The sequence below is a fragment of the Sciurus carolinensis genome, chromosome 5 (assembly GCF_902686445.1).
Source record: "Sciurus carolinensis chromosome 5, mSciCar1.2, whole genome shotgun sequence".
In the NCBI taxonomy this organism is placed as follows: domain Eukaryota; kingdom Metazoa; phylum Chordata; class Mammalia; order Rodentia; family Sciuridae; genus Sciurus; species Sciurus carolinensis.
The window spans coordinates 45,981,577-45,995,694 of NC_062217.1; the positions used below are offsets into that span (position 1 = coordinate 45,981,577).

Sequence of the window (14,118 nt, forward strand, 5' to 3'; positions counted from 1 at the left end):
AACCATGCCCCTTGTCCCTTCCAAGGAAAAGTCAGATCAAGTGGTGGAAATTCTTAGAATCCTTTGGCAACTTTTATATCTTTTATGTTAATGGTTGTGGAGAGAAGGTAATAATCATTGATGAGTTTTTTTTTTTTTTCATCTGTGATAATATTGCAACATCTTTCTTTCAGATCAGTTTAACACATCCCTTGTCAAATAAGTTTCTTTTCCATTTCAACCAATTCCTTTGTGCACATGACAAAGTCATTGTCTGATTTGAACAGTGAAGAATTTTTAAAAGCAAAGATGAGGAAGAGGCATTTTTTATTTGCAAGTACTGATGACTAATTTTTAACACACAAAATTGTTGGTGTAGCTATTAAATATAATTAATATAATACAATATCAGTTGTGCAATCATCTGACTCACTATTATCTCATTTTTTGCTCATTCACATGATCTTGTGTGCTTTGCTTACACCCTCTGAGACCATGGGAGGTTGGACTTGGATTAGTTGTTTGAGGTTGCTTTCTGTTTTGCTTAGACTGTTTGTTTGGCTGCCAGGGGAAGGTGCATGCGTGGATTCTCTTCCCTGTGTCAAGGACAATCACAGTTGTTTAGAGTCAGCCTAGCAGTGGCAGGCTGATAAGTGCAAGTTTCAAGATGGCATAAAGTGATTGAGTGGGGGCAAGAACCAGAAACTTTGGGACCAATTTAAATGTTATTGTTTGATAGGGAAGAAGAGAGGAAGGAGAAGGACACACCAGTTGTTGCTGGGGAAGCCCCACCTGATCCTGCTTACTCTGTGCTGGTTTCTGTTTTTCAGTATAGTAGTACGTGGCTTATAGGGAATGGTCACCCAGGGACAGGAGGCCTGGCACCTTCTGGTCTTTCACTATTTGGGGGATTTCTCTGGGAGGTCCAAATTCCAAGGAAGTTTCTCTTTTGAAAACTTTGAAAGTCACCTTATTCTACAGACTGAACATGGAAAAGCTCGCTCTCAGTTCTATTGCTTTTAAAACCTTTCAACTTGCTCTTGCTGGTAAAATTTCTGTGAATGAGACTATTTCTAAGTCTGAGTTCTATTGCTTTTAAAACCTTTCAACTTGCTCTTGCTGGTAAAATTTCTGTGAATGAGACTATTTCTAAGTCTGAGGTTTGTATTAGAAGTTATTCCTTTATTCATTGTCATTCAACAACCATGCACCCAACACCCACCAGATGCCAGAGACACATAGGCAAAGTGCCTGGGTAGAGACTGTGCAGACCCCAGTTCCTGAGGGTTCAGCGCCCTGTGCTTTGGATCCTAGGTAGAACCACCAACTGGGGTCTTGCTGACAGAACTTTTCTGGTCATGGCTGTAGACTTCCTGGGAATGGTCCTTTGAGGAGCTTCCTTGACTGAGGCTCTCTTGGTGGAATCTCTAAGTACTGCAGCATAAGACAAGGCTTCCCGCTGAGTGATATAGCCTGGGGGAAAGAAATGAGAGAAACTTCAAAGCCTACATTTTGCGGGGGTGGGGGGACCTGCAAATATTCACTTGAGTGTACAAGAGTTCTACTTTTATGGCTAGCATTCCCTGATGATACTACCTTTGAAGACAGAAGTATAGTTTTTTTCTTTTGCATTTTTTCACTCAAAAAATTAATAAATATTTAGTCATTGATTAGCATGTCAAATCATTTGGAAAGGAACTAGAGTCTTGAGGAATCTTCACATGAATAACTTGTCTTTGATATCTAAACTTTCTTCAACTCTGCAAAAGAAATATTTGATCTCTCTTAGTGTTTCTCAAAGTGCCATCTGCAGACAACCTACTTGAGAATCACCTCACTGACACAATGTGCTTTTTAAAACTGCTTATTAAAGTGCAGATTTCTGACTCTGTTCCAAAGACCTTCTGAATCAGAAACTCAGAGGGCTAGGCCTAGACATCTGCATTTTAATAAGGTGACGGGGGATTTTATGTGCACTAAATATTGAATGCTTCTATTTTGGGATTTTTTTTTTTTTTTTTTTTTTGTCTTCTATGCAATTTTGTTCTGAAAACAAAGCTACCAGATGATGACTGTGCATCAACTCAGATAATCATGGGGGCCTGATGGAATCCTGGCCCCTCTATTTCCTAGATTCATGACGCTGGTCAAATTATTCAACCTATGCAAGTTTCCATTTACTCTTCTGTAAAATGCCAGTTACAAAGACAACCACCACATAGGGTGTTTGAGTTTTAAATAAGACAATACATGCTAAGTTCTATGAAAGTGTCTGCCACATAGAAGCCCTCAATGAAAGATAACTCTTCCATTGTTGTTAGTTTTAGTAAATCGTTTGCAAAAATGATGTTTTCTGTTTGTGTAAGTACACAATAACTTTAAATAATAATTTAAAGTAACTGTGCTAAAGCCAAGTGGGTGAGTTTTTAAAAAATGCTCTAGAAGAACTAGGAAAAGAGCATAATATAGATGGCTGGTGATTGGAAACATTTTCTATAAGAAAAAGACAGTAATAATGATGCCTTTCAGTTGATTGGTGCTTCTTTCACCCCCTGATTTTGCCTGTGCTTCGTATAATCTGAAGGAGTTGTTAGAAGAGGAGAGAGAGCAGAGCATGGGGGGCAACGCCTGGCCTTTGGAGGAGACAGCTCTGACATGAAGTCCTCACCGGCATTTACAATCCATGTGGTCTTTGTCATTTATAAACCTGCCTGCGCTTATGTTTTCCACACTGTAAAGTGGGGAGAAAATGAGATGCTGTATGTAAATCTCAGCACAAGGTCTGAACACGAAAAATACTCAACAGATGTAGCCATTATTGTAAGTAAACCAAACCTCTGCATTTGCATAGACAGCAAGGTGTGGACCCACGGTTTGAGCCTCCACTGGCTTTCTAAGCTCAGTGCCCTTGATCTACTATGTCAAATTCCTATAAACCTCAGAGAGTTGTTCACATTTGATAAGAACCCATTCTCTAATTTCTTTAAACCCTCTTAACTTACCCATAAAACTTTGCTCTTTACCATCAGAGATAATCATCTTTAAACTTGGCTAGCCAACCGTGTTGATAAAATAATCTGGCAGAGGCTATTCCACCTAAATTATTTATCTGTAAACTTGACTTCCAGCTGCAGCATATCCCTTCCTGAGGTGTCTGCTTCAGATCAGGTAGTTAAACTCACCCAGCCGCTGCTGGTGCCAAAGGCTACGGATGTAGCGGGTCTGCAGGGCCTCCCACTGGGGCCTGGAGTCATAAATTCTCTGGATGCTGTAAAAGTAGCGCTGTTGCCCTCGGGTCAGGTCCTGCCAGAGCATAGCAGGTAATTCTGATGAGTCTCTACAGAATTGAAAGTATCATGCATTCAAAGCTAACTTCCCCAGGAATAAGAAACTTTTCTTGCTAAACATAACATATATATTTTTTAATAAACAACAATTGGAAAAGAATAATTGGGTCATTTCCCGCCTTAGTTTGCTTATACAATCTTCTACTAGTCTGTGTGATGAGGAAAATGGGAAGTTAACGACTCCAGGTAAGTAGGTCATGATATTTTGCTGAAGGAGATCTAAGGATTCCCATACTCTTAGGATCTGATTGATCCTTATTGAGGAAAGTAGGTTGTGAGAATCTACACAGAGCTTAAAGTATGCCAGGCTTCAGGGTGAGTGAAACTTTCAGTGTAAAGTTCCGAGTAAGCAAGGGTGATAGACAGATGAATAGATGGGTAATGTGGCAAGAGGTCAACATCTGTAATAAAAAGGCGCTATGAAAACAGAGGCGAGCAAACTGCCTGTGGCAGTCATACTCAGCTTTTTAAATGAGATGACCAGAGTCTTAAGGGCGAGAAGGAGTCTCTGAAGGGCTAGAATATTGGTTCTCAGAGGGCATGGGTAACCTGTGCATCCCTTAGACATTCAAATCCTCAGGGCTGGGGATATATCTCAGTGATAGGGCACTTGCCTACCAACCCAGATGTGTGTTCCTAGCACATCTGGAAAAAACAAAAGCACATTCTCAGGCCCCAACCTGCTGAATCAGAGACTCTATGGCTGAGGCCCAGCACTCTGTTTTTACACACCCTCTGGGTGATTCTCATTCATACATGCTAAAGTTTGAGAACCGCTAAAATTTGAAAACCATTGTACTAAAAGGAAAAGAAAGGCTAGTTAAAAGACAGAGGGAGAAAGTGGTGGAAATTCTCCCATGGGGCATGAAATATCTGGATATGTAGGGAACCAGAATTTTTTTAAGTTTAAAGAGAGCATAGAGTCTGATGTCAAAAATGCTGTAGAATTATGCAGGGGAAGATGATGGAAGAATTTTATCCTATGTTAGGCTTAAAGGTTAGCTTTCATGAGAAGCCATTACAATTCTTTGAGGCTGTAATACTCAACAGGGATGATTTTGACTCCAAACAGACAGTTGGAGAAATTTTTGATCATCTCAGTGTGTGAGGGTGTGAAGGGAAGGTGCTACTGGCATTAGTGCGTAGAGGCCAGGCAAGCTGCTCAGCATCCTGCAAAGCATAGGCAGCCCCGCTTCTTTGCCAAAACGAATTATTCAACCCAAAATGTCATCCTTTACACTGACCAGATTTTCACTTTAAAAAGATCACTTTAGTGATGTACCTAACAGACCTTAAATGCATATTTTATTTCATACTAAGCATTTTGCCTACATCAACCCAAGTTATAACAATCTTATGAGGTGGTCAATTTATTGTACTCATTTTATAGGTGGGGAAACTGAGACCGTGACATCAGTATCCTAGAAAAATCAAGATAAAATAAACTCACCCTAGGTGAAAAAAATTCAAAGCAATGATAGAATGATAGTTTTAAAAACCAGTTGATTACCAGGTAATTTACACACACACGCATACATATATATAATATATATAACTACATAATGAAATCTACTTATATACATATGTACATGTATACATATGTACATGTATATATATTTATATAAAAGTAGGGTAAGAGGACTTTTACCTGTTGCAAATTTTGTGTGGAGCTGAAATTCATAAGGCAGTTTTTAAATCAAATTTAATTTTTTTGAGGTCTAGAGGCCTTAAACGTGATATTGAAAATAAACCCAGAGTAAAAGTAGCAAAGCCAAGTGCCTCATTTCAGTCTTACAGTTTCTGAATTAGATATTTTAAAAGATAACATATTTGAGGAAGAGAAAGGATTCCATTCCTGCATAACTAATTAAGCCTTTCAAATGATTGAGAACAAGTTGATATGAGAATTGCAAGTCAATTTCAAAGCTCCAAAGTACAATGGGAATTTTCATTATATGAGAAAATCTTTAAAGTTACAGTTTTATTTTACAAAGAAAAAGAAAGCCTACTTCTTTTCCTTAGTAAAATCCAAACATCCTAAACTCAGAAGTAATGTACCTAATATTTTTATTATTATTTTAAATGTATTTTAATTTAAATTAAATTTGAATAAATTTTAAATAGAATTAAAATTAAATGTAATTTAAAATAATTAAAACATTTATAATGAGAGGTTAACATTCCTAACATTTTAACCTGTTGCCTATCCTTCCTTGAAGGGATGGAGAGAATGGCTATAACAACTTTGATCATAGGGCGCTGAGGACTCGCTAACAGGAAGTCACCATGTTGTCAATCAGTGAGTTTCCCACCACTGGTGGGGATCAGCCATGAAGAGGTTACGGTATACTAGAATGTTATGGTTTGGATGTGAATTGTCCCCCAAAAGTTCACATGTGGGTCAATGCAGGAAGGTTCAGAGGAGAAGTGATTGGGTTCTAAGAGTCTTACCCCAAACAGTGAATTAATCCCTGGGGGAATTAATTGAAGTGATAGAGTGTGGTTGGAGGAGATTGGAACTGGGCGTGGTTTTGGTGTATATATTTTATATCTGAAGAGTGGAGACTTTCTCTCTCTCTGCTTCATGATCACTGTGATGTGAGCTGCTTCCCTCTCCCGCCATGATGTGCAGCCTCACCTCAAGCCCAGAGGCATGGAGTGGGCCTTCTCTGAAACCCTGAGCCCTCAAACAAACCCTTCCTCCTCCATAATTGTGCTGGTCAGATCATCTGGTCACAGCAGCGAAATAACTAAAACACAGAGCTCCTGCAATTGCACAGGTTTAAGGTTAGGTCACAGGCGTGCTCCTTCTTCACTCAGACGCCTTTGTCGCTCTTACGTTGGGTCAAACATTCTTCTTAAGACTGGATAAACAGATCTTAGAAAAAAGTTCTACATCCTCCAAGAGAGATAGACACAATCTTTCCATCTGTGAATATACTGTTGTACCTTCAGTAATGAAGAATCAGAAGCAGAGGGAGGGACTCGAATGCAAGGAATTTGTGCAACATCCCGAGATTTTTGTGATCTTTTCCTTTTTTCTCTCATTTCTTGTTCTGTTGCTCCAAGGAAAAACAAAGCACAGCATAAAATTTCACTTGGTGCAACCAATTTTGGGGATGTACCTAAGTAAATAAGTAAGTAAATAAATGTTATTTTTTCCCAGAAATAAGAGCATTTTCTCAGGTTTCCAAGTAACTGGACCTCACCAGGCTACTTAGTTCTCCATCTTGTCCTATTTTCACTCCTCATCCTGTAAGGCACAATTCCGAGCTTGGAACAGGTGGCTTGTAGAGCTGTACCATGTCTACAGTAGTTATTTCTAGACATTTTAACATAATTTTATCATCTTATCTGATTCTGAAAGCAATATATATCATTTTGGAAAATTTGAAAAAATTTTTAAATGAGAAAAGAAATTAAGATTTCCTATAGCTAACTGTTTTGGTATTTGGTTTCCTTTTATTTATTTTTTTCATGTACATTGTTTAATTTTAGAAAGAGGTGTTACAATATCTATGTGTTGTGAACCTTCCCTGGTCTGAAATATTCCTTAAAATATGATTTTGAGTAGCAGTTTAGTGTATCATTACATCATTCTCCACTGCTTGCACATTTAGAGCTGCAATTTTATAGCACTGTTACTATAAAATAAACTATTAAACTTAGTCATGTTTCTTTCCACTTGCCTGACAAAGATACAGAATGAAGGAGTTGTGCCTGTTATAAGTCTCCTTTCCACATGATTTAGGGTCTTGAATCTGAAGTTTATATAATAACAAAAAATTAATCTGGGAAAAAGTAGACATACTGGAATAGAGTTTCCAAGGCAAAGTATAGAAATGCTAAGCATTTTTCTCTTTGCACATTCCTTTGCACTTATTAGAAGTACAAACTACAGGATGACAGAAAGTAAGAACACAACAAATCAAACAGAGTAACACATGCTCTGAGGGTATTATATTATTATTAATACTTGTATGACAATACCTGTATGACAGACTAACTGAAGAAGCCTAATAGGTATCAGGTGGCCTTTAGAACTGGACAGATTTGAGTTTCTTCCCTTCTGTCATCCCCTGTCCCTTCATCATCTTTTTTTTGGTTTGTGGGGCAGGGCAGAGGAGGGACCAGGGCTTGAACTCGGGGGCACTGGACCACTGAGCCACAACTTCAGCCCTATTTTGTATTTTACTTAGAGAGGGGTCTCACTGAGTAGTTATTGCTTAGTGTCTTGGTTTTGCTGAGGCTGGCTTTGAACTTGTGATCCTCCTGCCTCAGCCTCCTGAGCCACTGGATTACAGGCATGTGCCACTGCACCCAGCTCCTCATCTCCTTGATGGAGGTTATAATGGTCATCTCATTAGTTGCTTCACTGAGATCACATATATAGAATGATTTCACTTTATATCAGTTTCTTCTCTTTATGTCTTCTCTTAGTGAATGCTTGTGTGCACACATACAGCTGTACACACACACATACACACACACACACACACACACACACACACACACATCTTTTTAAAATGGGTGAAGATTCTGATCAGTCTGAGTTCCCAGATCTTAAAGCTCAGATCTTGCAGAAGAGAACTTAGAGAAAGATCCATCAGCATATCTGTGTGTATTATTTCCATGATATAAACTTAAAAATTAAACTATAAATATCTTACTTAATACTACTTTCCTTCGATAAGCAGTCCAGAAACCATACTAGTCAAGATACACTCTATTAATATTTTCTGTGATTGAAACCTATGCTCTAACCTGCACTCAAATCATCTCAATATCTCTCCTCCCATTTTCAAGCTCTACAAAGCAAAGAATAAATATCTTCAAAGCGGGAAAGATTTCTTCTGTTCTCAAATAGCATAAGGACATGACTGATGATCTTTCTTGTGACTACAGTTCACGCATGGTTTTCTTGGTCTATTGCTGAAGAAATCTACATTACCTTCTCTACTCAAGGGGTCTATGCCTGATAAAGTTTGATTAAAATACCTGGGGAATTCAGGGAGGAAAAAAAATCTACAGAATAATTTAAATCTGAAACAAAATTATAGATTTGTTTAAAAGTAACCTACCTTGTGTTGTAGTTCTTCCCGCTTTTTAGAAGCTCAAATTTTCTTGCAAGTTTCCCTATTCATAAAGTGATGGTGGAAATTCAGTCTGTTGATAAACTGATATCCAAGCAACGTCATGTGATGAAATAAAGAACTGGGAAAGCTTGGCTACATGCCTTTCCCTGCTTCTGGATGACATTTAAATATGCAGTTAAAATTTTTTTCTTCCAAGTTTTGTGTCTAATTTAGGGTCAACTTCAAAATCTACAATATCTGTATTATATGCCAACAGGGGACGGAATGTGTGTGGACACAGATGCTTAGTATTAAAGGTCAAGGATTCTATCAGTGCCACAGGCCATTTCATGAGTAGTTTCTGAATTTAGGGTCAGTAACCCCCATTTCCATTACTCAGACTGATGAAGGAATAGCTCCTAAATGTAGAAGTACGTGCATAAATTTGACTGTGGAAACCTATGGAATTATCCATAGTTTAGATACAATGCTCCTTTTTCATTTTGGGTGGGGGACAGTGGGTAAGAGATTCTCTGTATTTGATCTTGGTTAGAAGCTACATATGATGATAATGAACCTGTGGCACAAGACATTACCCACATTGACCTTGACTTTTTCCTCTGTAATAGCATTATTACTACAGACTTCCTTTCTTTCTTAAGAATTCTCCTTCTGAATACCACCTTATCTGCAAAGAAGAAAAGTTCCTAGAGGAAACAGAAGCAGAAACCCCAAAGGAAAACGATGAATTCAAAATTCTTAGGAGTCTGAAGGGGAAAAAAAAAAACAACACAGAGAGATAACAGTGGTGAATCATATGCCTTAAAGAAGAAAGAGCTCAACAAACCCAAAGGTTTGCAGTGTTTCTCAATAATTTGAATGCAGACCTTTTGGGAAATAAACATAGCACAGACAAGAGTCTATAACTGCCAGCGAATAACAAAAAACTTCAAACTGGACTCAAGAGGTTCCAGGTTTATCTCTACCAAGAGATAAAGAAGAGTTGTAGGCAGAATTGACATTATTAATGGAATGTTCCTTGAATGCTTTTCAAGGTACACCTCATCAGCTGATGTTGCACACATGCTGATTTATAACCACATTTTTTAGTTTCTGCCCATTCAGGAAAACAGCAACAAATCTAGGGGTTTGGTAAGCAGGCATTTATTATAGTATTATAGGTAATCCATTATAGAAATATTGGAATTGACTATAGGTATAAAATGAGGAAATTAGGTTGCCCAAGGATTGGTTATTACACTAAACTACTATCTAGAGAGATGGAAGACCCCCCAAAAAAGTTTTTCCCAGAGTCCATGAACCTGCATTCACCAGATATCCTGACTTCTATGTACTTTCCAAACAGCTGTTTTTAGAGTTACTGTCACCACTGTTCCTGTCTTTGCTGCTGTTGTCACTGATGTGGCTTCTGCTTCTGCACCTAACACAGATGCAAGCAGAAGCATTAAAAAAAAGTCTTCTTTCTTCCAACTGTCCACCTTCTGTCTCCCATTGAATGCCAATAGGCAAGAGGTTCTGGAAAGTGCACTTTGCAGTCACCTACTACCATGGTGAAGAGCAGGAGGTAGAAGGATAAGCACGAAAAAGAGATAATGGACACTGTCTAACACATCCACAAAAATTTAAGTAGTACCTCTGGGATTTCTGAAGTCAGACAGGAGGCTAAGGGACTTGGAAATATGGTCAATGTTTGTCTATATCACTAAAGGTGGGAATTTTATAAGAAAAAATGAAATAACAGACTAGCTATATAGGTAGTATCCAAAGAATGAGACATAAAGTTTTTAGACAATAACTTAAGATTTAGGAATGAGGAAACCATGTATAGCTCCATTTTTAGACAGAAACAACACAAACACAAAGACTGTTCTTGACATTTCAAAAGGGATTAAAACTGACAATAACAACAAAAACAAAATCAACACAAACCTCCAAATCTAATTATTATCAAGATAACCAGTAGAGCCGGGCACTGTGGTCCACACCTGTAATCCCAGCAGCTCAGGAGGCTGAGACAAGAGGATCATGAGTTCAAAGCCAGCCTCAGCAACTTAGTGAGGCACTAAGCAACTCAGTGAGACCCTGTCTCTAAGGAAAATATTACAAAGGGCTGGGGATGTGGTTTAGTGGTTAAGCACCCCTGCATTTAATCCTCAGTACCAGAAAGAAAAAAAAAAAAAAAAAAAAAAAACAGTACAAAGGCTATGTTAACCCAAAACTCCTGAGGCAGAAATCTTGAAATAAAAAGGTTTACTGAGTTATTACAGATGCTAGTCAGAAAGAAAGGACCAATTCTGGGATGAGTTCCTACAGCCTCCAGGAACAAACCTAGGTAGCAGTTGAATAAAATGTCTACTGGATCTAAAAAGTCAGAGTGTTTTTTAATGAAAATTTGAGGAAGGTAGGCAGATGTTGTTTATGTCAAAGCTACATTGGCTATAGATGACATGGGTGGGATTACAGGAAGCAAGGAAAGCTTTGGGATAGGAGAAGCAAATGTTGCCTCAGATTGGCTGGCACTACATGCAGGACACAGTGGCTCCTACTGGGTCATGATAGATTCTGAATTAAGGCTTCATCACATGTATGAGAATATGAAATGGTTTTTTGTTCATTTTGGCCTGTTGCTTTTTATTAACTAACCTCTTCCATCTGTCCTTCCTTCCATCCTCTGGTCTTTTGTAAGTAAATTGAGAGTATCTCAGAACTTTTATCAGATGCATACTTTTCCATGGTTCAAACATTGGTATGGCAATGTGACATAGTTATAGTTTAGATATGAAGTGTCCCCCAAAAGTTCATATGTGAGACAATGCAAGAAAATTCAGAGGTAAAGTGATTGGCCTTAACCTAATCAGTGTGTTAATCCACTTGAATGAATTAACTGAGTGGTAACTATAGGCAAGTAGGTTGTGGCTGGAGGAAGTAGGTCCCTGGGGGTGTGCCTTTGGGGGTATATATTTTGTCACTGGTGAGTCTCCCTGCACCCTGATTGTGATGTACTGAGCTGCTTTCCTCTGCCACGTCCTTCTGTCCTGATGTTCTGCCTTACCTTGGACCCAGAACAATGGAGTAGGCTATCTATGGACTAAGACTGCTAAAACCATAAGCACCAAATTAACTTTTCCTCCTCTAAAATTGGTCTTGTCAGGTCTTTTGGTCACAGTTGACTAAAACAGACATAATGTCCAAAGTATTGGTATGCCTCCATACCAATGCTTGGAACATGGGTAAAATGTATTTTCCAGAAAGAGCAGGGCAAATGAGACTTCAAGAGCAATACCAAGTGAGGAAGAAAGACTCATGGTTGGAATCCAAGATGAGGTTTAACCCTAATTCATAAAACCCAGGCATTTAGAATAAAAAGCAGAATGTCTTTATATATCATAGAGATAAGTGATTCCCTGAAAAACAGTGATATTTAGTTTCTACCTAATCAGGAAAACAGTAACAAATCTAGGTGTTTGGTAAGCAGGGCATTTAATATAGGCAATTCATTATAGAAATATTGGAATTGGCTATGGGAGTAAAGTGAGGAAGTTTAGATTATCCAGGAACTGGCTATTACACTGAACTACTGTTATACCTAGAGCTGGAATACAAGAAATAAAATGGCTTTTCCCAGAGCTCATGAACCTACACTCAAGAATGTGAACGCAGAGTATTTTATAATACATGTCCTTCTGCCCCAACATCTTCTCCAGAATCCTCTCAGCTGCATAAGTCTACCTGGGGATAATTACCAGGCACAAACATTTCCCCTTGGCTACCCTGAGCACCTAAGTTCTCAGAGGGCCATAATAAAGTGTAGGAAGGTCCCATTTTCATTCTGCACCACTGTTTTTCTCCTACACTCCACTCAGAGTCTAACAGGGTCTCTGTTGGACTCTGCAGTATTATCCCTTGAGCTCAATTTTGTTTGGCAGAGGCAGAAGGGTAGATTATTCCTCTATTATCTTGTTTGGTTTTTTTCCTGACTTCTTCATAGAAAATTATTCTTCCAGGATCTCAAAAAAAAAAAAAAAAAAAAAAAAAAAAAAAAGCTTTCACACATACCATCTTCATAGGGGTCATTGGGCCTCCAAAAATGAAAATGTATTTGTACTCTAAGATTCACTTTTTTGGACAATAAGAACAACGTTTAGTGAATGATAACTACTTTAGAAACAGAAGTGATTATCAGCAAAAGAAAAGCTGATTGTGGTCAAACATGTGCTAAGGAGTTCGAGAAAATAAATTTCAAAAAGTTCAAAAAAAATCTAAAGTGGAATATAACTCAAGAAGTGAAATGTCTAGAAATTTAATTTTGACCCTGTAATCTCAAATAAACTCAAAGGAAGAAAGAGGTAAGATAGTCAAAGAAACTGGAATAGTTGCACTGGGAACTTTCAGATAATTCTAAACTTGAAGCCAGGTTATTAAAAAATATTATAAGACTTCAACAAAACATATTTTTCATTAGGGACTAGCAGTGCTTCTCCAAAAACAAATTCTATGGCATGACTATTAAGTGGTAGAGCTAGGACTCAAATCCATGGCTGCCTGAAATAGAAGATTTCTCCTTATGATCTCTGGAACTAAGAAGAAATTCAAGCAACATATACCATATTATAACAGAAAAGTCCCTCCTATTGTTACCAAGTCCTAGTCCAGGGTCCCAACTCTGGGGGTCCCAACAAACCAAGTCTGGCCTCTTACCCAAAAAATCAAATGCAAAAAGTAATGGCAAAAAGCAGGAAAGGAACTTTAATCAATATGGTTATTTTGGGAGAAGGAGTGAGAGCAAGTCTCAGCCCTGTCTTGAATGTGACTTTGGGCTTAAACAGAGGAAAAAATGTTAGAGGGGGCAAGAGCTATGCATGATTAAACAGTTTTGGTCAAAGTGATCTTGTTGATCATTAATTATCTCAGCTCTAGTCACACAGTCTTATCACTGTCAAGGAAATTGCTGCCACCCAGAGGCCAGTCTTCATTTGCTTCACAAATCAGGTCTGTGATCCTGGAAGGGGGCAATTTGGTTCCATGAGATGATTGCTTCTGATTAAGGGGGCAAACTTACCAGGGGTGATAAGATTGCCTGCAAGTTTCCACTGTTCCTTGGAAGGTATAGGGCAATGATTGGCAATTTCTAGTTGCCACTCTAGGTGTGTGATGTAGGATGTTGTAAAAGTGGGCAGCTGAAAGCCCCTACAAATCTTGAAATACCTTAGCTACTCTTATCTTGATTATAAGAGTAAGAAGATAGGTTAGGTCAATTTAGGGCTAATAAACCTTGTATTAGCATGCTTATCTGTAGAGCTAAGAAAGAATCTGACCCAAAGTTTAAGGTAATAAATTAGACATCCACAAAATGAAGACAGAAATGCCAAGATTTATCCTGCTTTTAGTTACCCATTGGGTGTTTCCAGCCCCAAGTGAAGAGTCAGTGCTTTTTAGCAAAGGTAGCCCACAGTGAGTCCCTGTTATACTATATAGCCATTACCTGAAGACAAAATTCATGAATCTTGATTTTTTTTTTTTTTGTCCTTGCATATATTCTGTTCCCAGCTGGAATAGTGCTTGGTTGAATAAGAGGGGTTTAAGTTTCATAAAGGCTTAAAATCATTGTGTTAATAAGCTTCTCATTACTGTGACCAAAATACCTGAAAGGAACAACTTAGAGGAGGAAAAGTTTATTTTGGCTCATGGAATCAGAG

At 38.2% G+C, this 14,118-nt stretch overlaps 1 protein-coding gene across 3 annotated transcripts; it reads right to left on the reverse strand.

Annotated features, from left to right (window-relative positions):
- Positions 1–301: 301 nt before the first annotated feature.
- On the reverse strand, positions 302–8,498 carry Fam216b (family with sequence similarity 216 member B). Of its 3 annotated transcripts, none has more exons than XM_047554047.1 (4): positions 8,408–8,498; positions 6,276–6,382; positions 3,162–3,282; positions 302–1,452 (listed from the first exon to the last, which is right to left on the reverse strand). In XM_047554047.1, exons 2-4 carry the CDS (start codon positions 6,372–6,374, stop codon positions 1,268–1,270), a joined length of 405 nt encoding a protein of 134 aa, XP_047410003.1. In that variant the 5' UTR covers positions 6,375–6,382; positions 8,408–8,498; the 3' UTR covers positions 302–1,267. The 3 variants fall into 3 exon arrangements, with proteins under 3 accessions (XP_047410003.1, XP_047410001.1, XP_047410004.1); XM_047554045.1 differs by having other exon boundaries at positions 6,276–6,451; positions 8,408–8,494; XM_047554048.1 differs by having other exon boundaries at positions 6,276–6,388; positions 8,408–8,491.
- Between the last annotated feature and the right edge of the window lie 5,620 nt (positions 8,499–14,118).